This window comes from Oryctolagus cuniculus, chromosome 3 (assembly GCF_964237555.1).
Source record: "Oryctolagus cuniculus chromosome 3, mOryCun1.1, whole genome shotgun sequence".
In the NCBI taxonomy this organism is placed as follows: domain Eukaryota; kingdom Metazoa; phylum Chordata; class Mammalia; order Lagomorpha; family Leporidae; genus Oryctolagus; species Oryctolagus cuniculus.
The window spans coordinates 115,551,659-115,574,909 of record NC_091434.1 but is presented as its reverse complement, the minus strand read 5'-3'; the positions used below and the strand labels follow the sequence as shown (position 1 = coordinate 115,574,909).

Below are 23,251 nucleotides of genomic sequence, written 5' to 3'. Positions count from 1 at the left end.
CCTGATGGTCAATGGAGTGAGTTTTTTATTTCTTGAAAGGCAGAAATCCTGGCTTGCCACCAAGTCAGGCCTACGACTCTGTGTGTCCCTCTGCTTGTCTCTTTGTATCTAGAGGTGATAAGCACTACTTGCTGTGGCTCCCTTTGGCCTGCTCTGCTATCTCTTTTTGGTTTCCCTTAACTGTGTTTATACCCCGTGAAAATAGACTTCAATCCTCTCTTTTGAGTGTATTGTTTTTGGCTAGGACCATGACCGACATATCCATAAGAGTGTTTCTGGTCTTCTCTGGGGCATGAATATTCCTAAATGGGAGAATTGCTTTCTGTGAGGGTGAGAAGTTATTATTGCTACCATTTATTATTAAACTGATAAGAACAGATACTACACTTGATCTTAGCCAAAAGGCTGAGAAGCAATAGTGCTACCATTTATTATTCTTTCTCTTCCATTTTCTTATTTTTCTAACATTAGAATCCTCTGTTTGGGTGAAATTTTACGCTGACTCTCCAAAATATAAAAATATGAAATCATAACGAGGCCGGCGCCATGACTCACTGGGCTAATCCTCCGCCTGTGGCGCCGGCACTCTGGGTTCTAGTCCCGGTTGGGGTGCTGGTTCTGTCCCAGTTGCTCCTCTTCCAGTCCAGCTCTCTGCTGTGGCCCTGGAGGGCAGTGGAGGATGGCCCAGGTCCTTGGGCCCTGCACCCACATGGGAGACCAGGAGGAAGCACCTGCCTCCTGGCTTCGGATCTGCGCAGGGCACCAGACGTAGAGGCCATTTGTGGGGGGTGAAGCAATGGAAGGAAGACCCTTCTCTCTGTCTCTCTCTCACTGTCTAACTCTGCCTGTCAAAGAAAAAATAAAAAAGAAATTATAAAGAAAGAGTTGCTTGGGTTGAAGTGAACAAGAAGGGCAGGAGTCCCACCCATATATTTTCTCTTTCGTTTCCTGCAAAGGAATCCACTTAAGAGCAATCATAAGAACCCAGTTTGAGGCCGGCGCTGCGGCTCAGTAGGCTAATCCTCCACCTTGCGGCGCTGGCACACCAGGTTCTAGTCCCGGTCGGGGCGCCAGATTCTGTCCCAGTTGCCCCTCTTCCAGGCCAGCTTTCTGCTGTGGCCAGGGAGTGCAGTGGAGGATGGCCCAAGTACTTGGGCCCTGCTCCCCATGGGAGACCAGGAGAAGCACCTGCCTCCTGCCATCGGATCAGCACGGTGCGCCAGCCACAGCGCGCCGGCCGTGGCAGCCATTGGAGGGTGAACCAACAGCAAAAGGAAGACCTTTCTTTCTTTCTCTCTCTCTCACTGTCCACTCTTCCTGTCAAAAACAAAAAACAAAAAACTCAGTTTGAAAACCAAATGCTTTAGCAGAGGAGGAGGGTGCAATTTCCAGGTGTGTTTCTGTCTACATGACTTCACCTGCTCTTGCCCTCTCCTTTTCCCTGATGTCCACTACCTCAGATCTCAACCTCTGGGCTTCTCTTCCCCAAACACACACTCTTCATTTAGTAACAATAGCTGTGAGCAATTATTATGTGCTAGGTACTATACTAGCCTTACAACATAGTTACTTTCATTCCTGTTTTACAGATAAGCAAACAGAGGTTTGGGAAAATTAAATTACTCTCTCAAGGAAGTCCAACTAATTCATGAAAAATCTGGGTTTATATTTATGTCTGCTTTATAAGGAAAGCTCATGACCTTAGCAACCAGCTACTGGGATCCTCATCTTCCTCTTTCCTCAAAATCTGACTTTGTCTCTATCACAACCCTGAAACTTAGCTTTTCTCCCATTCTCTTTCCTTCTATGTTTGAAATTTCTTATCCAAAAACTCACAGTTGTGAGTTATTATTATTGTACCTTTAGCAGCAATCACATTTTTCTTATTCTCGTAACTGCTTTGATGGTTCCTAACCACACCCATCTCCCCAGTGTCAGCATTCTTTTTCCAGTATTTCTTTCCAGTGTCTATTTTCAAGTGTATCTCACTATAGAAAACTAAAATGAAACTTTGTGAGTGTAAAAAGTATCCATGCTCTCTTTTCCCAACTGGGTTCTCTCTTTTGGAGGAGCCTCTTTTAGTTCTATCTTGTCTGCTGCTTCTCTGATATGTCCCCCTGGTACTCACTGTGCCATACTCAAGCTCTTGTCTTATATATTCTTCATTCTTTTCTCCATGCTTGTTATCTGACCTTCTGCTTTGCTCCGAAGATTTCAGTCTTTCTAGGTGAGTGCTCTCAAATAATTAACTTTCTTATCCTTGTGTTAAGAAATATCCTCCAGGCCGGCGCCGCGGCTCAGCAGGCTAATCCTCCGCCTAGCGGTGCCGGCACACCGGGTTCTAGTCCTGGTCGGGGCGCCAGATTCTGTCCTGGTTGCTCCTCTTCCAGGCCAGCTCTCTGCTATGGCCCGGGAGTACAATGGAGGATGGCCCAAGTGCATGGGCCCTGCACCCCATGGGAGACCAGGATAAGTACCTGGCTCCTGCCATCGTGTCGCTCCCCCTCTTCGTGGAGGAACGACACAGGACCCTGCGCTGTTCTTTCTGTCTGCTCGGCCCTCCCCGGGTTTGCTGCTGGTTCTTCCCGGGTTGGCTACTGTCCCTTCCACCTCCGTGGAAGGGCAATTCCCCCTGGCCACATTCCCCACTTCCGCAGGGGAGCGGCACACCGCCGGCCGGCTCTTCTCGGGGGCTGCACAGGTGTTCCTTCAGCTAGATGTTCCCCATAGATGTTCCCCGTGCATGCCGTCTCTCTCCTCCTTTATAGTCCTCCTCCGCCAATCCTAACTCGGCTGCCCACACGCCGAGTACGCTGCTCTCCTCCAATCAGGAGCAGGTCCTACAGTTTATTAGTTGAACTGGAGGCAGCTGTGCGGAAGCTGTTTACTTCTCTCCCAGCGCCATATTGTGGGAGAGCAGATGCATAGAATAAGTCTTAATTCCAGTAACTCAGTCTAGTCCGGTTTGCTCCCCACACCATCGGATCAGCACAGTGCGCCAGCCGCGGCGGCCATTGGAGGGTGAACCAACGGCAAAGGAAGACCTTTCTCTCTGTCTCTCACTGTCCACTCTGCCTGTCAAAAAAAAAAAAAATCCCCCAAGATGGAAGTAGCTCAAGCAGGATAAAGTCTATTTTTCTCTTCCATGTAGTTAGAAAGTGGGATGTTCAGGGCTGTACGTCAGCTCTATGATTCTCAGGACTGCAGACACCTTCCAATTCAATGCTTTCCTGCATCTTGGGTGTGGTCTTTACTGACCATTTATTGTGGTTGATTGAGATCCAGATAACAGGTTCACATTCTAGGTAGCTGGGTGCAGCAACAGGAGAACACAAGCACATCCTTCTGTTTCAGGACACATACTTGAAGTCACATACAATACTCCTTGTATTTCATTCCAGAGGTAGTCCTGTGGCTTTACCAAGTCTGAACAATGCAGTCCACATTGGGCAGCCATATGCTCAACTATAATGTCAGAGTTTCATTTTGTAAGGGAGAAAGGAAGACCATTGGTGGGCCACCATGCCACTTAGTGGTATATCTGTACAGTCAGCCACTCTCTGCCTTACTTCTGGATAAAGAACAGAGTCCCCTTTTTCCAAGGCTGTACCTTCCCTAAGTGCCTATAATCCCACTCACTTCATAACTATTTGAAACTACATTCTTGCTTTCAGAATTAGGTTAAGTACATTCATTTATCTTTGTATTTCTGACAACAGACACAATTCACTATCATTTATCACATTTTGTTTCTTTGAAGCTGAAGTTATTCCACAGAGGTATATTTATTGTGTCAAGTAAATAACAGAAAATCACTCCTTGTTCAACTTCTTACCCTTTTGGGTCTTGTAAACTTTCTTAAGTTTTTAAACAAGTGATTTGATCTATTAGATGCTCCATGACTTCTTGTTATTTGAAGGCCTATACATGGATTAGGAATATATTATAAGTCTCAGGAAATAAGAAAACTGTTTCTTTTTGTTTGAGATGAGCTGAGCAGGTTTAAGAGATCACCTGTAATCTTGTACCACAGAGGATGCTCTGGAGGTAAATTTCAATTTCAAGATTAGATGTTAACTAAGGCCATGATCTGTGCCTATGTCCTAAGTTATAATGGTGTCTGAATCATGGCCAATGAGGGAGGCCAATGCTACTAAAAGAAGAGATTTTAATGCTTCCATTTCCTGAGGAAATGGGCTTACCATGCTCTCTAGGACCACATGGAAAAGCACTAGGTTTGGTCAGGGAGCAAAAGCAGGAATGAGGGTGAATTGCAGCCCAGAGCCTCCATGGGAGTTTCTGTGGAAAAGGCAAGGTAGGGCTGAGTGAATGCTTAGGACCTGCTATGTGAATAAACCTGGCAGGATTTGCATCATAGCAGCTGTCTCTCTCTGTCTGGTACACAGTCCTGGGTTGACTAGGGCAGAAAAATAATGCTTTCTAGACTGTATGAGTCAGATGAAGAAACTGTATCTTATTCTGTTTTTTTTGTTGCTATAATAGAACAACAGCAACTGGGTAATTTACAGCTTTATATAGGAGACTTAAACTTCAATATTGGGTGGCCGCATCTGTTTAGCTTCTACTGAGGACCGTGTGTTGCTTCAGCTCACATTAGAAGTGGAAGAGAAATGGGCACATGCAAAAGAGGGAGGGAACTCAGGTGACCTGATTTGCAAAAAACTCTCGTATTTATTCCAGTCCTGAGAGAGCAAGAATTCACTCATTCCCACTCAGTCCACTTATGAAGGCTCTTCCACCATAACCCAAACACTTCCCACCTCTCAACATTGCTACACTGAAGAATTAAGCCTCAAAATGAGTGTTTGGGTAGGGACAAATCATGCTCAACCCATGGCAATATGGAGTTGGGTTAGTTTGCAAATGAGGACCACTGTGCCTGGCCAAGCACTTTGTTATCTCTAAGAATTGACTAGCCCTGCTCAAGCTGACTTACCTCAAACGGTAGAGTTAGAAACATACCAGGGGATTCCAATTCAATCCCATCAAGGTGGCATGTACCAATGCCATCTCACTAGTCCCGGTGATCAGTTTCTGTTCACAACTGATCATAATGACAGGACTATGAGCCAAAGGGAGCACATAAACAAGACTAGTGTCTACAAATACTAGCTGATAGAATAAAAAAGGGAGAGAATGATCTAACATGGGAAGCGAGATACACAGCAGACCCATAGAATGGCAGATGTCCTAAAGAGCACTCTGGCCTCAGAATCAGCCCTTAAGGCACGCGGATCTGGCTGAAAAGCTCATGAGAGTATTACAGGCATGGAAAGCCAAGACACTCTTGCAAAAAACAAACAAACAAACAAAAACAAAAACAAACAAACAAAACCTAAATGAAAGATCTCTGCGAGTGAGATCCCAGTGGAAAGAACAGGTCATCAAAGAAGGAGGTACCTTTCTCTGAAGGGAGGAGAGAACTTCCACTTTGCCTACGACCTTGTCTAAATATGATCAGAGTTGGTGAACTCAGGGGGCTTCCATAGCCTTGGCAGCTCATGACAAGAGCCTAGGGTGATTACTGACGCCATAAACAAGAGTGTCAATTTGCTAAGTCAACAACAGGAGTCACTGTGCACTTACTCCTTATGTAGGATCTCTGTCTTTAGTGTGTTGTACAATGTGAATTAATGTTATAACTAGTACTCAAACAGTATTTTACACTTTGTCTTTCCGTGTGGGTGCAAACTGTTGAAATCTTTACTTAATTTATACTAAATTGATCTTTTGTAAATAAAGAGAATTGAAAATGAATCTTGATGTGAATGGAATGGGAGAGGGTATGGGAGATGGGAGGGTTTGAGTAGGAGGGAAGTTATGGCGGGGAGCCATTGTAATCCATAAGCTGTACTTTGGAAATTTATATTCATTAAATAAAAGTTAAAAAAAAAAAAGAATTGACTAGCCCTGGGAAAGGCTGTCTTTCCCCAGCCAGCAAGGTTTTTCAGATGTCAGAATATCACAAGACACAAAAAATAAACAAACATGATTGATAAAGACAGCCCTCATCTTTCTAGCTAACTCACTCTTTTTCTCTTGCTTGTGTTTTCTTCTAAAGCTCAGACACAAGCCCTGTGCTTCTCTTCCTTTACACACCTGCTGTCTCATGCCAACTCTGTGCCCTCGCCATGCTTTCATCAATGCCCCATCTACTGGGGTTAGATGCATCTACCGGCCTGGTTTGTCGCTCCACCTCTTTGTGGAGGAACGACACAGGACCCTGCGCTGTTCTTTTGTCTGCTCGGCCCTTCCCGGGTTTGCTGCTGGTTCTTCCCGGGTTGGCTGCCAACCCTTCCACCTCCGTGGAAGGGCGGGGCGGGCCCCCCCTGCCACTTTCCCCACTTCTGCAGGGGAGTGGCACACCGCCAGCCGGCTCTCTCGGGGGCTGCTCAGATGTTCCTCAGGTGTTCCTGGTGCATGTTGTCTCTCTCCTCCTTTGTAGTCCTCTTCCACCAATCCCATCTCTGCTACCCACAGGCCGAGTACGCTGCTCTCCTCCAATCAGGAGCAGGATCAGCTCCTGCAGGTCATCACTCAAGTTGGTGAGAGACAGCTGCGTAGAAGCTGTTTACTCCTCTCCCAGCGCCATATTGTGGGAGAGCAGATGCAGATGCATAGAATAAGTCTTAATTCCAGTAACTTAGTCTAGTCCGAGTTGCTCCCCACACTAGTTAGCATTTCTTTTGGGACCTCTGCCTCCTCATCTAAAAAAGGAGGGTGAGGAGCCTCATCTTCCTTCTAAGTTTGCCTTTCATCTCAGAGTCTGTCACCAGCCCATGCAAAGGGACAAGCAGAGGAGGATATTCCCCATCCAAGAAGTGTTTTCCTGGGACATGAAAAGAAGGAAGATAGAACATCTCTGGGTCAGATGGGGAAGGAAGGAGATGGAAAAGATTTCAAAACTTCTCACTATCTAGTTGGGAACACAGAAGTCTAAATCTGATTCTACAGGTTGAACATGCATAACCCAAAAATCTGACATCCAAAATGCTCCACAATCTGAAAACATCCCATGTGGCCTCATGTGATGGGCCACAGCCAAACTGCAGGTACAGTAAAGATATTGGGTCAAATTACCTTCAATCTCTGTGCATATGGTACATAGAAAGCATAAATGAATTTTGTGTTTGGACATGGGCTGTATTACCAAAACAATTCATTATGTATATGCAAAGATTCAAAAATCTGAAAAAAATTCTGTTCTCTAGTATTTTGAATAAGAGACACTTAATTTGTGTAGTAATCCCTATGGTCAGTCAGTCAAGGCCTCTGTAGCACCAATGTCTACTGTTGCCCAACCCAAGCCATTCATCGTAGTGGAACAGGTATTTGTCAATTGTCTTTCTTTTTTTTTTTTTTTTTTTTTTTTTTTTTTTTTTTTTTTTTTGACAGGCAGAGTGGACAGTGAGAGAGAGAGACAGAGAGAGAAAGGTCTTCCTTTTGCCGCTGGTTCACCCTCCAATGGCCGCCGCTGCAGCCGGCGCACCACGCTGATCCTGGCAGGAGCCAGGAGCCAGGTGCTTTTCCTGGTCTCCCATGGGGTGCAGGGCCCAAGCACCTGGGCCATCCTCCACTGCACTCCCTGGCCATAGCAGAGAGCTGGCCTGGAAGAGGGGCAACCGGGACAGAATCCGGCGCCCCAACCGGGACTAGAACCCGGTGTGCCGGCGCCGCAAGGTGGAGGATTAGCCTATTGAGCCACGGCGCCGGCTCTCAATTGTCTTTCTCATGCTGTACTCTCTGTCATGCTTGCCCTCTCTTCTTTATCTCTCCTTTAATCTTCAAGGCCCAGTGTTGGTGCTCCTGATGTTCATCTCTTGTTTTACTGGTCTGCATTGAGCTCTACTTTTGGTGTTAGGGTTAGCACCACACAATGGACCCTGAATGAATCTAGATTTCTCTGTATCTATTAACTTTGAAACTTGTACCTTAAGCTTTGCGTGGTTAGGAGCTACCTACTTCTTGGAATACCCAATCAGTGCTTGGTGTTTATGGTCAAAGTTTATGTAGTACACTTCTTGCCATGGATCTCTCCATGATGTGCTGTTCTTCCTCCTACACCAGCTGAGAGAGGTTTTCTGGATGTCTGCCCCTTCATAATTCATTGTTTTTCCCCATGCAATACCCTATATGCATATTGGTATATCCCTTCCATTGCCACATTTCTTCTCTGTTTTATCAGGCTCACTCATACTACTTTAAAGCTCAGTCAGTTCTACAAACCTTGTTCTATTTATCTGATTCTCCCCAGGCTGTACAGCCCTAAAGGACAGGGGCTTACAATGCTTAGTACACAGTAGGTGCTCAAGAACTGTTGTTAGTATGATTGAATAAGTGGCCCAGCTGATTTTTCACATTTTATATTCCCCTCCATCCAGAACTCACCAACCCTATTTTATCTTGAAGGCTGATGTTTTACCAGCCCAGACAGGGACAGAGTGTGCCATGAATTATGGATTCCTTTTGATCCGTGTAGAGACAATCTGAATATTTTCCCTGTGGGTGCCTGAGTGAACCAAATTAGCCCCATGCTTGTCAGATTCCTCCCCCTCTTTGTGCTGAAGATGAAAGTCTAAGAAGTGCGACCAGGAACTCTCTTGACCTTTTCAAGTCTTCAAATAATGATTTGCTAGACAGATAAGACTAAATTGGTATTGGATCTCAGCTCAGGAGCAGGAAGGGTGGCTGTTTATGGGCTGCATGAGTATTTCTCACTCTTTCATTTTTTCTCTTCTGCTTGGTAGAGGAAATTAAAACTCTGATGGCCAGATTAGTTGGTTCTAAGCCTCTGCCCTTTGTCTGCTGCAGCACAGGTGAGAATTAGGCTTATCTACAGGTTCAGGTGAGCAGGTCGATAATTTGAAGACTTGAAGAAATAACAGGTGATAGAATACTTAAACTTAAGGGCTGTGAGTTGGAGAGAGAGCACAAGAGAGAGAGAAAGTCTACAACCAAAGCCAAAATGAAAGCAGACAAACCCCCTTGCGCTGGGCTTCCTGGCCACACAGCAAAGGGTCACTATCTGAAATAAAGTGGAGGGCGTTGTAAAAATAATCTACTTTATAGGGCTACCTTTCTGTCTAAATGCCTTTATTAGTCATTCCGTTGAGGAAAGGTATCGGAAATGGACCTGCTTATGAACCAGGATACACCTGATGCTGGCTGGCACTGACATGACTTTCTTTTTTGGCTATTAAAACCTTTTACTCTTTCACATTGTCTTCATTTTTTCCAGAATATTCATAACAAAAATACATGGAATTTAGTATGAGTTTCAGGACACTGGGTGACAACAGAACTTAAACAAGACATGACTATGAAATATCATCCTTCTTGCGGGGGCAAAACTTTCCAATCCACTGAGCCAGGATCCTGACTCAATGAGGCCCCGCCACCTCATGCTGCCTCGGATTCTAACTTCAGAGACTGGCAAATGTGGAGGAACAAAATTTTTTTTTAAATAAAGTAAGACCAAACACAGCCAATCGACCAGATGTTTGTGCTAGGGGAACTGGACCACCCATCAGGTGACTATTTAAGGGTAAAGGAGGCTGGCAATTTACAGAAGTCAAGGCAGATTGCTGAAGCCTTTTCCCCTTTGCATCACTTGGGGAAAACAACTGGAGGACACTGGCAGCTTCATGAAGAGGAGATATCAGTTGTTGGGAGGCAAGGTCCTCAAAACATAGATGGCCTACTTTCTCAGTGTTGCCAAGACTAGGAACAACCTCCCAAAGTATCCTTACCAAGTGTTCTGTGATAGTTTGACAGGATCTGGATCCCCAGGCTCATGTAGAGATTTTAACCCCAAAGTCTTATGTTAAAAGTTAATGAATTGATGGGTTAAGGGTGAGGACTTTATCTAATTATGGCGTCTGGGAAGCGGGCCTAGTGGGCAGTGTTTGGGTCACGATGGATGTGCCCTTTGAAGGTAGTTCTCATGAGAACGTTAGTTATATTAGTAGAGAGTTCTCTGTCTGTGTATCTATCTGCTTCCTGGCTTATCATGTGTTCATTGTTCACACCCATTCTTCCCCTGCCACCTTCCACGAGATGCCAGACTAATGTGACTACTGATCTTGGACTGTGAACCTTCAAAGTGTAAGCTAAAGTCAAACTTTTTCCTTACTAAGTTGCTCCTCTCAGGTATTTTGTTTAAAGGAATGAAAAGTTGACTAACACAGATCGTAGTTAATTCACAATTATTAGGTACTATAATGTTTCTGGGCAATGAGAATTGGAAGGCCATGGAGAATTTTTAAGGCACTCAACATGACTCACTTTAGAGATGAGCATCATTACAGAATGTACTTTTCCTGTACTTTCTCCTGTGTGTTATTAATCCTCTTATGAGGTGACCTTTAATGTCAAATCATATAATGCTGGGGTAAAATATTAGGGAACACAAACCTTGGATATTCATTTCCCTAAGCTTTAGTGGCTTGTCAAGCTTTATTTTTTTCTCATTCTGTAATAGAATGGTACTGAACATTATTGCATCTGATTCTCACAACAATGTGACTTTTCTTCAAAAACTGGTGAAGCAGGTTTGGATTTCTATAGTCAGGTAAAGAACTGAGAGCTACAGTGTACCACTGGGTAAAACTTGCATAAGACTATGCTAAAAAAGTAATAACATGCAGGGCTGTTTTTCCTTCATTTCCTAATCGCTTGCTCTCTCTTACAATCTCTTCTTATCTTTGTATCTCTGTCTCTCTGTTTACAGAAGAGGCTCTCTAGATATCATTTGGTCACTTTTTCCTGTGACCTTTTCATTTCACTAAAAACATTGCTTCTTCTTGGGTGAAATTGGGTTCAGAGCAGCATGTACCACTACTATTTAATTTCTTCTTGAAAGATGAAATTGTTATTTATGTGAATTTTTACAATCTCTAAGCTCAGTGTTGTAAAATGCCGTGACATATCTATTTAAAAAGTTGACCAGTTCTAGCCTGCAAAGCATCTAGAGTGCTAATGATCAGAGCTTCCTTCTCCCTGGCTTGAATAGACTTTCATGGGGCTCCTTCTGAGCCATATTTTGTAAGAGGCCACAGAGAAGGCCTGGAATGAAGCCACATTAGAAAACCATGTCTTTGCAGCAGAAGGATCAATGAAGAGCTGTAGCCCTGAACAGAAATGACTGAAGTAGAAACCCATTGGTTGTCTTATAGGGAGATATGGAAAATGTTTCTATTTGTGAGGGGGAAGACTTTGTCCAGAACTCCACCTGGCAATGAGGAGCTGTGTTTTAATTCTTACATAGGAAACCAAGTAAATTGCTGTTTGGGGAACACACATAAGTTTGAAACTACTTTGAGTCTGCTTTTTTTATTCTTTTTTTAAACTTTTATTTAGTGAATATAAATTTCCAAAGTACAGCTTATGGATTACAATGGCTTCCCCCCCATAATGTCCCTCCCACCCGCAACCCTCCCCTTTCCCACTCCCTCTCCTATTCCATTCACATCAAGATTCATTTTCCATTCTCTTTATATACAGAAGATCAGTTTAGCATACATTAAGTAAAGATTTCAACAGTTTGCTCCCACACAGTAACATAAAGTGAAAAATACTGTTTGAGTACTAGTTATAGCATTAAATCTCAATGTACAGCACACTAAAGACAGAGATCCTACATAAGGAGTAAGTGCACAGTGACTCCTGTTGTTGACTTAGCAAATTGACACTCTTGTTTATGGCATCAGTAATCACCCTAGGCTCTTGTCATGAGCTGCCAAGGCTATGGAAGCCCCCTGAGTTCACCGACTCTGATCATATTTAGACAAGCCATGGTCAAAGTGGAAGTTCTCTCCTCCCTTCAGAGAAAGGTACCTCCTTCTTTGATGACCTGTTCTTTCCACTGGGATCTCACTTGTGGAGATCTTTCATTTAGGTTTTTTTGAATACACTGTAGAATCAAATAGTAGAATCAGTAAAAGACAAAAAAAAGAAAGTAGAGTGTTACAAAATTTTAATAGCAATTTCTGTGTATCTGATGTCACAATTCTAAGTATTGGTGTTATTATAAATAAATAATTTAGAAATCAAGCCATGTAGGAATACAGTCAGAAATTTATGTCATTTGCTCTTATGGGTGGGCAATTTTGCTCTCTTGGGAGACAACTTGGAAATTTCTGGAGATATTTTTGATTGTCATGACGGAGGTAGGCAGTGCAGTGGTAGAGCTCAGGGGTGCTGCTAAGCATCTTATAATGCACAGAACAGCCCTGCAACAAAGAATTCTCCAGTCTAAATATCAGTAGTGATACAGTGGAGAAGCCCTTGGAGATCATGAATGCAACTACAAGACTAACAAATATTATCCCAATGATGACACCACATGGACTCATAAAATGCTGTACCTTAAATAACTATTAAAAAGCTAAAGATGATATGTTTTGAAGAAATGTGTTCTGTTGTATTTGGCTCAAAGCCAGGCTTTGTTACAACAGACATTCTGTTGTTATCCACCTGTGAAGAAGTTCCAAAAAGGCTGCTACTTAAATGTGAATGAAAAAGCAATATTTTAAAATTTATATGTTATGGAATATAATATGTGATTTAAAATATTTGGTTGTAGCTCATTTAATAAAGTAAATCATTCCCTCAGTGGGCAATTTTATCTACTCTAACAGTTGGTATATTGAAGTAGGTTGGAAATAATTGTTTGATTTATTCATTGGGAAAACGGCTGCATGTCTCTTGTTCCTGCTAGCACTGCATTTGGACATGCATGGAAAATCTAATTCCAGGCTCCTAAGCTCTGTGTGTGTGTGTGTGTGTGTGTTTGGTCATGGCATACGGTTTTTTGGAGGGTCATGATAGGCAATTCCTTCAATGCTATGAATCTGGAAACAACGTAATCAAGACTTTCCTACTTTTATTGACTTAAAAATTATATTCTGTAAAATTCAGTTCATTTCTATGAGTTTTGACAAACACACACACATTGGTGTAACCTCCACCTCCATATCAAGGTGCAAAGCTGTTTTGTCACTTCCCAAAGTCCCTCATGCTAAACTTCATAATCAACACCATTTGCTTCATATTGCTGCTTTTTAACCTTAATGTTGCATATTATACAAATGCAATGCTTATTTTCAAAAGAGACCCATCTGCAGAAGACACAGCATCTAAATCAGACTTCTTTGGCAAACTGGGTGTAGAGCCTCCCCCCTATGCCACCGCCATCCACCTGCTCTGCCTCCTTCTGGCCCCAACCAGGGCCTTTGGAGATTTTTCAGGGAAACTGGTGCTCTGCAAAACTGTTGATTAAATTCTTCCACTGACCAAATGTTTGGCAAGCCTGCAATTACAGTGTGCGTGGCAAGGAGCTGAGGAGAGAGAAATGAATCAGACAAATATGGTTCTTGCCTTTAGCGGGCTTAAAGTTTAGTACACAGACATCAGTTTGACATGCATGTAAATAGAACTGGTTTTCTGTGTCTGTGGGTTCTGATCCATGATTCAACCAACTGCAGATTGAAAGTATTAAGGGAGAAAGTTGCATTTGTACTGAACTCATAAGACTTTTGTTTCTTGTCATTATTTCCTAAATAACAGTACTATAACTATTGACATAGCTTGTACATAATATTAAATATAAAAAGTAATCTAGGGGTGATTTAAAGTGTACAGGAGACTGTGAGTAGATTGTATGTAAGTACCATGCCATTTTATTAAGAGACTGGAGCATCCATGGATTTTGGTATTCATGAATCCCTGCAAACACTGAAGGACTATAAAATGTAAATTTGAAACTTTGCTCTGTATCAAAAAGGAAAGTACACAGCACTCTGGGAGAAAGCGTCTGTTAACTGAGGAGAGAACGGTGTCCTTTCTGATGGAGTTGCCCAAGGTCATCCTTCATTTCTACCCAGAGGGAAGCTTCCAGAAGGCACCAAGGTAGATGAACTGAAGAACCACGAGAAAGCCAGTATTACTGGACAGGCAGGGAGTTCCTGAGCCTCGGGCAGGGGGTAGACTGAGAAGAGATTTGTGAACCATAAAAAATTTTGAAAAATTTTCTTTATAGTAAGATCTGGAGTGACTAGATGATTTTAACTAGGAGAGTGACACAATTGGATGTCTGTGTCTCTCTGTAGGACATTGTTTGCCATATGCAAGATGGATTGGAATGTGGTATAGACAAATGTGGATGTGGAGTGGACCAGGGAAAAGCTGCTTCAGCACAGCATCAGAGAAACCACAGTGGCCAGGCCAGGAGGTGATGGTGAAAATAAAGACAGGCAGATACTGTGAAGGCCCTCATTGGAGGTAAATGAATGATGGCTTGTCATTGAGAATATCAGGGAAGTTGATCAGTTCTCTGCATCAAGCAGCTACATTTGCTGAAGTGGATCCTTGGGCAGTAACTCAGTTTTGAAGAATCAAGAGTCTAGTTCTGGACAAGTTGGATGATGGTGCATGGAGACATCTTTAAAAAAAATGCTGAGCAAGAAGACAGAGATCCAGGTCTGTGCTCTGGATTTACTTCCCAACCATCAGTTACTTTTCCTGGGAAAGGTTCACTGTGCTCTTGCCCTTGAGATAGAAGCTGAGCAAAAATAAATATGTGATGTGGTCTCTGCCCTGGGGACACTGGAGAAGCAAATAGGCTGCCTTTGGATCAGGGTTGTAAAAGAAATGTGCTCATACAGCCAAGGATGCGGTTTCTTTCACTTGAGGGGGTCAGGAAAGTTACTTTTTCAGCTTTACTGGGTAGTGAGTTCTCTTAAACAGGAAGAAGCAATCTGGGTAAAGTTTGCAAGGTATGAGCATGCGTAGTCCACATGGGGATTTTCAAGTGCTTTGGTGGAGGCAGGCGGTAGTCTGTTACTATGGGGTTGGAAATGAGGACTTTTGCTGCAGGAGTGCTGAATTTGCATGTCTTTCGAGGGAGAAGCCAGGCAGGGCTTTAAGGAGAGGAGAGATACCATGGTACCTGTGGCTGTGGACAGATGAGAGGGACTGAGGTAGGGGAGCGGGGCTGCCTGGGGGAATACCGCGGTTGTGCAAATGAATGTGAGGAAGAAGATCTCAGGGCTGAGATGATAGGGATGAAGAAAAGGGATAATTTAGGGATTTAGAAGGCAAAATCTACTGGTTTTGATAATAGATGACAGTGATTATAGAGTTTTTATTTTGAATAAACAAACGGTAATGATGCCTCTAAGTACACTGCAGGCTCTAATGACAGAGGTGTTGAGTATAATGAATTTGATTTTGTACATGCTGTGTATAAGACTCTAAGAGACTCCCCTCCCCGACCATGGGCCTCCCGTGGGCAATCAGGATGATGTGGGCTCATATCATTGACTGTGATTCTCTGGCACATTGTAACATACCCAGTCCATATTATCCAAGTAACTTGTTAATAAGTCTTTAGATTTTGGATATTCTTGAAGAAAGGAACTAGGTCATATTTTCCCTTTCTGTCCAGTGGATTTGTTGTTCAGCAGTGTCTTTCAAGTTTTTTTTGCTTTAATTTACACTAAGACATCAATTTTATTAGCATGAGCAACCATATATCTAAAGCATACTGGGCCAGGTCTCTGACCTAGCTGTCAAGATGCTCCTTGGGACATCTGCTTCCCATATCAGAGTGCCTGAGTTTGAATCCTGGCTCTGCTCCGGATTCTAGCTTCCTGCTGATATGCTTTCCTGGAAGGCAGTAAGTGATTGCTTGAGTACCTGGGTTCCTGCCACCCACATGGGAGATCTGGATTGAGCTCCTGACTCCTGGCTTTGGCAGTTACAGGCACTTGGAGAATGAAACAGCAGATGGGAGTTCTCTGTCACCTGTCTTTCTGTCACTTTCTCCATCTCTCTATCTCAAATAAAATAAGTAAAACATATGTAAAATATAGATTGTATAAAATGCTTACCCATAGCACCTGTAGTGAACTTTTAGTTCTCCTTTTCCTCATCCTCCCTTTCTCTCCCCTCCTGTCTCCCTTCCCCTCCTTCCTCTTCCTTTTCCTTTTCTCTTCTTTCTTTTTTGTTTTCATTTAAAAAGTTATCTGTTTCTGCTTTCACTTTGCAACTAGAGGGTTGCAGGGTACAGTATGTAAACCACTGATACAGATCTGGCTCATGGTACTTCAAAGATCTTAGAGTCTATGGTCAGACTTGGGACTATGGTCAGAATTCTACCCTGTCTCTGAATAGGCATCTGGCCCTGGAAAAGTCATTTAACCTCTCTGAGTACCAGTGTTTGTGTTTGAAAGATGAAGATAAGTGCCTGGGTTATAGCAAAGATCAGGTAAAAATGTGAGTGCATACAAATGAACCCAGTTATATTGTCTTGCTGATGTAAGAATTACCACAAAATTAATGGCTTGAAAGAATTCAAGTTTATTATCTTACAGATTTGAAAGTTAGAAGCCAGAAATTGGTCTTATAGGCTAAAATCAAAGTGTCACAGGGCTGCATTCTTGCTGGAGCTCCATGGAAACATCCCATTCCTTGTCTTGGGTGGCTCTTGGGTGCTACCTGTATTCCTTGGCTGTTGGTGTCTTCCTCCAATTTCAAGGCTAGTAGGACAACATCTTTAAGCCTCTTCATGACTCCGATCTTCTGCCTCCTTTCACATGTAAGGGACCTTCTATAAATTGAGTTCAATCTAGGAAAATCTTATTATTTTATAGGTAGCTATTTAGTAACCTTAATTCCATGTGCAACTTTAGCAATCCCTCACCATTTAGCATTCACAGTATATGGGATTAGAATATGAACCATTATTCTACCTACCTTGGTAGTGCAATGAGCAGTCATGGATGTTAATAAAAGAGTTGATGGCATAGCAGCTCCTATTTAAGTCTGAGTCTATGAAATTAAAAAAAATCAAAGTGAGTGACACAAAACAAGATGTCTAATCTTAAATACATATTTAATCTTTTTAAAAGATTTATTTTATTTATTTGAAAGCCAGAATTACAGAGAGGGGGAGAGAAGGAGAGGCAGAGGTCTTCTATCCACTGGTTCACTCCCCAAATGGCCCCAACAGCCAGGGTTGTGTCAGGCTGATGCCAGGATGCAGGAGCTTCTTCTGGGTCTCCAACATGAGTGAAGGAGCCCAAGTACTTGGGTCATCTTCTGTTGCTTTCCCAGGAGCTGGATCAGAAGTGGAGCAGCTGGGACTCGAATCTGCTGGTGTTGCAGACAGTGGCTTAACCTGATACGCCACAGCACTGGGCCCCATATTTAATCTTTAGTCAGTTCTCGTTTTACTGATGGGAAATTGTTATTTTGAGAGTAAGTATAGAACTTTCCATTTGACTCTCTTAATAAACAGTAGTTTAAAGTATTTTTGAACCCAGGTATCACTATCAGAGCATCTTTCTAAAATGCTTTGCTTCAGTTGAGAATTGTTTGTTGTGTATTATGGTCCAATAAGATATAACTCTTGAACTCCCCAGAGTTATTAAGCTGTTGATAAAGAACATGGAAATTTAATCAAATTTTGGTGTGTAGGAGGTGGGCCTAAAGGGAGGACCTTAGGACACTGTGGTGTGTGCCTTTGGAATGTAGTTCTCATGAGAAGCTTTGCTCTAATGGGTGAGTTAGGCTTAGCCATTCCCTCAGTCTCCTGGCTTGTTGTGTGATCTTTTATCCATACATGCTATCCTACTGCCATCCTCTGACCTCACCAGAAAGCCAAACCAATGGGATCAATCTGATCTTGGACTGTGAACCTATAAAAACTATGAACCCAAAATAAATCTTTTTCCTTCATAAGTAGCTTCTTTCAGGTATTTTTTATAATGATGGAAAACTAACTGATACTGTTCTCAATGTCAATGTTTAAGTTAACAATAAAAATGTTGAGCAGATTAGGCCTTGGGCTAGGGGCTTGTGGAATTCTCCCAGAAGCCTCCTATTACACTGAAATAATCATTAATCAATGCTTCCATTGAAAGAGGGGGAGAGGAAGAAGGAGGGAGAGAGAGAAGAGGAGGACATGAATAAGGTATACTTTCAAACTTTGAAGATATGTTTGCATGCAATAGGTGTTCAATGAATGTCCAGTGAATGACTGACAAAAGAATAAACCAAATACTTGACAAAAAATGAACAAGCTGTGTGTTTGAGAATGTCGAATCAGATGATTTTCCTGGGGATTTATGTCTTGGGGAAAAAAAAGAAGTAGAGTTATAATTAAGACCAAATCTCAGTAAATGCTAATGTTTTCATTATTATTCTACATGTTTTCAGCTTGTCTCCTAAACTACACCTGGAGCTATGTACAAGGCTCTTGCTGTTTCATACTGGAAAATCTGCCTCCCCTGCTGATGAAATATGAGTGCCAAATCCATGGATGCTTAGCTTGCCTGCAAGCCTGCAATCAAGGCAGCATCTCATTCCACAGCACCTTGACTACAAGAGATTTGGAAGAAGGGTCACCATGGCACAAAAGGATTCTGGGAGATTGTGAAGCAACTTAAGCAGCAGGGAAAAGGGTGGCAGAGGATGGGCAGTCAAGAACCATGAAGGTGAGTTTATTGCAGCTCCTCCTTCTCTGAGGCAGGGGATTGAACAAAATAAGCACTTCCAGGGACAGGCGAGAGAAGATCAAGGACATCATCACCCATTCTGTGGGGCCATGTGGCAACAAGATGGAGGAGTCTTGCAACCATCAGAAGAATAAATTGCCCTTTCCCAACTCTATCTGTCTTGCCCTATTCATGAAGAATTGCTGTTTTTCTGTTTCTAGACATTTTGTCTCTATATGAGTGATTGAAATGCACAGTTGTCTTGTGATGTCTGACTTCATATTGATGCAGGAAGGACTATACTAAACATGAGGTTGTCCTTCTGAAACCACACACATGGGTCTTGTGAAGCATATTTCTATACCCCAGTGCCTACTCCAGAGCAGACTCTCAGCAAACACTGATTGAAGTTAAGAAATAACAGATTAAAATTACTTCTCAACAGACCTCTGTACCCCTTTCTTGAATCTTGATCAAATAATCCCATGGTATCAAACTCTTTTATGTGAGAATAAAGTTTCACTGAGGTGAGAGCCAAAGCTTTGGAATTAGATCCATAGTCAAATCTCCATTTGGGCATTTACTTATAGGCAATGTGACCTTGTGACCTTTAAACAAGTGTTTCAATGATCTGAACCTCAGTTTACTTGTCTTTAAAAATGAGAATTATTGAGACCGCGGCGCCAGCGTCGACGGCGGCTGCGACGGCCTCGGGAGCGCGTGAGGCTCCGGGGTCGCGGCGGCGATTGGCCGGCCGCGGCGCCCGCTCCCAGAATGCAGCGCATGGCGCGTCATTGAAGAGAGACCATGATGGCGGCAGCGCTGGGGCCCCCAGAAGTGATCGCTCAGCTGGAGAACGCGGCCAAAGTTCTGATGGCACCACCATCTATGGTCAGTAATGAACAGCGCCAGCATGCAGAACACATATTCTTGTCATTTAGGAAATCAAAATCACCGTTTGCAGTTTGTAAGCATATTTTAGTTCTTCATGCTTTGGAAGTAACAGTTGAAGAGAGGTGAGGAAAGTTTGTGAAAATTGTGATCGATGATTAGCTGCCACCTGCCTGAGGTGTCTTCTGAGAGGAACTAACCTCTTTGTGGTGCTAGAGCAAGGTCACTGGATTAAAAAAAGCACAGAAACTAGTAAAGTGGACTATGTCCTTTTCCAAGCTGCTACAGCCATCATGGAAGCAGTGGTCCGAGAGTGGATTCTCTTGGAAAAAGGTAGCATCGAGTCCCTGCGGACATTCCTTTTAACCTATGTCTTACAAAGGCCTAACCTGCAAAAGTATGTTCGGGAACAGATTCTATTAGCAGTAGCAGTAATTGTAAAACGAGGCTCATTAGATAAGTCAATTGACTGCAAAAGCATTTTTCATGAAGTCAGCCAGTTAATAAGTAGTGGCAATCCCACTGTGCAAACTCTGGCCTGTTCTATTCTAACTGCATTATTAAGTGAATTCTCAAGTTCAAGTAAAACTAGCAACATTGGACTGAGTATGGAATTCCATGGTAACTGCAAAAGAATTTTTCAGGAAGAAGACCTTCGTCAGATCTTCATGTTAACTGTTGAAGTTCTACAGGAATTCAGCAGGCGGGAAAACCTCAATGCGCAGATGTCCTCCGTATTTCAGCGTTACCTTGCGCTCGCCAATCAAGTCTTGAGCTGGAACTTTCTTCCTCCAAATTTGGGCAGACATTATATAGCTATGTTTGAATCCTCACAAAATGTGCTGTTGAAGCCAACAGAGTCCTGGCGGGAGACTCTTCTGGACAGCAGAGTTATGGAACTTTTCTTCACAGTACATCGAAAAATCAGAGAAGATTCAGATATGGCACAAGATTCTCTGCAGTGCCTTGCCCAGTTAGCTTCTCTTCATGGACCCATCTTCCCCGATGAAGGATCACAAGTTGATTATCTAGCACACTTCATTGAGGGATTACTGAATACTATCAATGGAATTGAAATAGAAGATTCTGAAGCTGTGGGGATCTCCAGCATTATCAGCAACCTGATAACTGTGTTCCCTCGAAATGTCTTAACTGCCATTCCAAATGAACTTTTCTCCTCCTTTGTTAACTGCCTCACACACCTCACTTGTTCTTTTGGGCGAAGTGCTGCATTGGAAGAAGTGCTTGATAAAGATGACATGGTGTACATGGAAGCATATGATAAATTGCTGGAGTCCTGGCTGACTTTGGTCCAAGATGACAAACATTTCCATAAAGGCTTTTTTACCCAGCATGCAGTTCAAGTTTTCAATTCTTATATTCAGTGCCACTTAGCTGCTCCAGATGGCACAAGGAATTTGACTGCCAATGGTGTGGCCTCTCGTGAGGAAGAAGAAATAAGTGAGCTTCAAGAGGACGATCGAGACCAGTTTTCTGATCAACTGGCCAGTGTAGGAATGCTAGGAAGGATTGCTGCAGAACACTGTATACCTCTGCTGACAAGTTTATTGGAAGAAAGAGTAACAAGGCTCCATGGTCAGTTACAGCGACATCAGCAACAATTACTTGCTTCACCTGGTTCAAGCACGATTGACAACAAAATTCTTGATGATCTCTATGAAGATATTCACTGGCTTATTTTAGTTACAGGCTACCTCTTAGCTGATGATACTCAGGGAGAGACTCCGCTAATACCTCCAGAAATAATGGAATATTCCATTAAGCATTCATCTGAAGTTGACATTAATACAACACTTCAAATTTTGGGATCTCCAGGAGAAAAGGCTTCTTCCATCCCAGGGTACAACAGAACAGATTCTGTGATTAGGCTATTATCTGCTGTTCTAAGAGTTTCAGAAGTTGAATCTCGAGCAATAAGAGCAGATCTCACTCATCTACTAAGCCCCCAAATGGGCAAAGATATTGTTTGGTTTCTAAAACGCTGGGCAAAGACTTATCTTCTGGTGGATGAAAAGCTATACGATCAGATAAGTTTGCCATTCAGTACCGCATTTGGAGCAGATACCGAGGGTTCTCAGTGGATCATTGGCTACCTCTTACAAAAAGTCATCAGTAACCTCTCAGTGTGGAGTAGTGAGCAGGACCTTGCAAATGATACTGTACAGCTCCTTGTCACTTTGGTGGAACGAAGAGAAAGGGCAAACTTAGTAATTCAGTGTGAAAACTGGTGGAACCTAGCAAAGCAGTTTGCAAGTCGAAGCCCCCCTCTAAATTTCTTGTCGAGTCCCGTGCAGAGGACCCTGATGAAGGCTCTTGTCTTAGGAGGTTTTGCACATATGGACACAGAAACCAAACAGCAGTATTGGACAGAGGTTCTTCAGCCTCTTCAACAGCGATTTTTACGAGTGATAAACCAAGAAAACTTTCAGCAGATGTGCCAGCAAGAGGAAGTCAAGCAGGAGATCACTGCCACATTGGAGGCCCTGTGTGGCATTGCCGAGGCTACCCAGATTGACAACGTGGCGATCCTTTTTAATTTTTTAATGGACTTCCTTACCAATTGCATTGGATTGATGGAAGTTTACAAAAATACTCCCGAGACTGTTAATCTCATTATAGAAGTTTTTGTTGAAGTTGCACATAAACAGATATGCTATCTTGGGGAGTCCAAAGCTATGAACTTATATGAAGCCTGCCTTACATTGTTGCAAGTTTATTCTAAGAATAATTTAGGGCGGCAAAGAATAGATGTTACAGCAGAAGAGGAACAATACCAAGACCTACTTCTCATTATGGAACTTCTTACTAACCTTCTGTCAAAAGAATTCATAGATTTCAGTGATACAGATGAAGTGTTTAGAGGTCATGAGCCAGGGCAAGCAGCAAATAGATCTGTATCAGCAGCTGATGTTGTGCTGTATGGAGTAAACCTAATTCTGCCCTTGATGTCACAGGATCTTTTGAAGTTTCCAACTCTTTGTAATCAATACTATAAATTAATCACATTTATCTGTGAGATTTTTCCTGAAAAAATACCACAGCTTCCTGAGGATCTGTTTAAAAGTCTGATGTACTCCTTAGAACTAGGAATGACATCAATGAGTTCGGAGGTTTGCCAGCTTTGCTTGGAGGCCTTGACACCCTTAGCTGAACAGTGTGCAAAAGCACAAGAAACAGACTCACCGCTTTTTCTAGCAACACGGCACTTTCTTAAGCTGGTTTTTGATATGCTGGTTTTGCAAAAGCACAACACAGAGATGACCACTGCAGCTGGTGAAGCTTTCTACACGTTGGTGTGTTTGCACCAGGCTGAGTATTCCGAGTTGGTGGAAACATTACTGTCAAGTCAGCAAGACCCAGTCATTTACCAGAGATTAGCAGATGCCTTCAACAAGCTCACTGCAAGCAGCACGCCTCCTACGCTGGATCGGAAACAGAAGATGGCCTTCCTAAAGAGTTTAGAAGAGTTTATGGCAAACGTTGGTGGTCTCCTTTGTGTAAAATAAACAACAAAACTTTATGCTCAAAAAAAAAAAAAAAAAAAAAAAAAAAATGAGAATTATTTAATCCACCTTATAGAATTATTGTAAGAGTTAGTTAAGCTTTAGGGGAGCCACTGATTGAGCCAAGTGGGCTGCTCCTGCTGTTTGTTCCACATGGGTAGTTCCTACTCCTCCAATGTCATACATTGCCATGTATGGTTTTCATTTCCTTCCTTATGGCCATGACCTTTGGGTGTCTGTTCTTTTCTTAGAATACCGGTGCTTTTTAGCTTCAGGAACCAATAGAAGATGAACCAGAGAGAGAGAGAGAGAAGTTCT

At 42.8% G+C, this 23,251-nt stretch overlaps 1 protein-coding gene and 1 pseudogene across 1 annotated transcript; one reads left to right on the top strand and one right to left on the bottom strand.

Annotated features, from left to right (window-relative positions):
* Positions 1-325: 325 nt before the first annotated feature.
* On the bottom strand, positions 326-417 carry LOC127491937 (U2 spliceosomal RNA; annotated as a pseudogene).
* An 18,778-nt stretch (positions 418-19,195) lies between these two features.
* LOC138849183 (exportin-4-like) lies at positions 19,196-22,950 on the top strand. The gene is made up of 2 exons (XM_070071557.1): positions 19,196-19,499; positions 19,628-22,950. Exons 1-2 carry the CDS (start codon positions 19,326-19,328, stop codon positions 22,934-22,936), a joined length of 3,483 nt encoding a protein of 1,160 aa, XP_069927658.1. The 5' UTR covers positions 19,196-19,325; the 3' UTR covers positions 22,937-22,950.
* The last annotated feature ends 301 nt before the right edge of the window (positions 22,951-23,251 follow it).

What these genes read in the sequence shown, in the direction of transcription:
- LOC138849183 (XM_070071557.1), top strand. Translation starts at nt 19,326, where the DNA reads ATGATGGCGGCAGCGCTGGGGCCCCCAGAAGTGATCGCTCAGCTGGAG. An exon ending in CAGTTTGTAAGCATATTTTA is followed by an intron (nt 19,500 to 19,627) that starts GTTCTTCATGCT and finishes GTGGTGCTAGAG; the next exon opens with CAAGGTCACTGGATTAAAAA.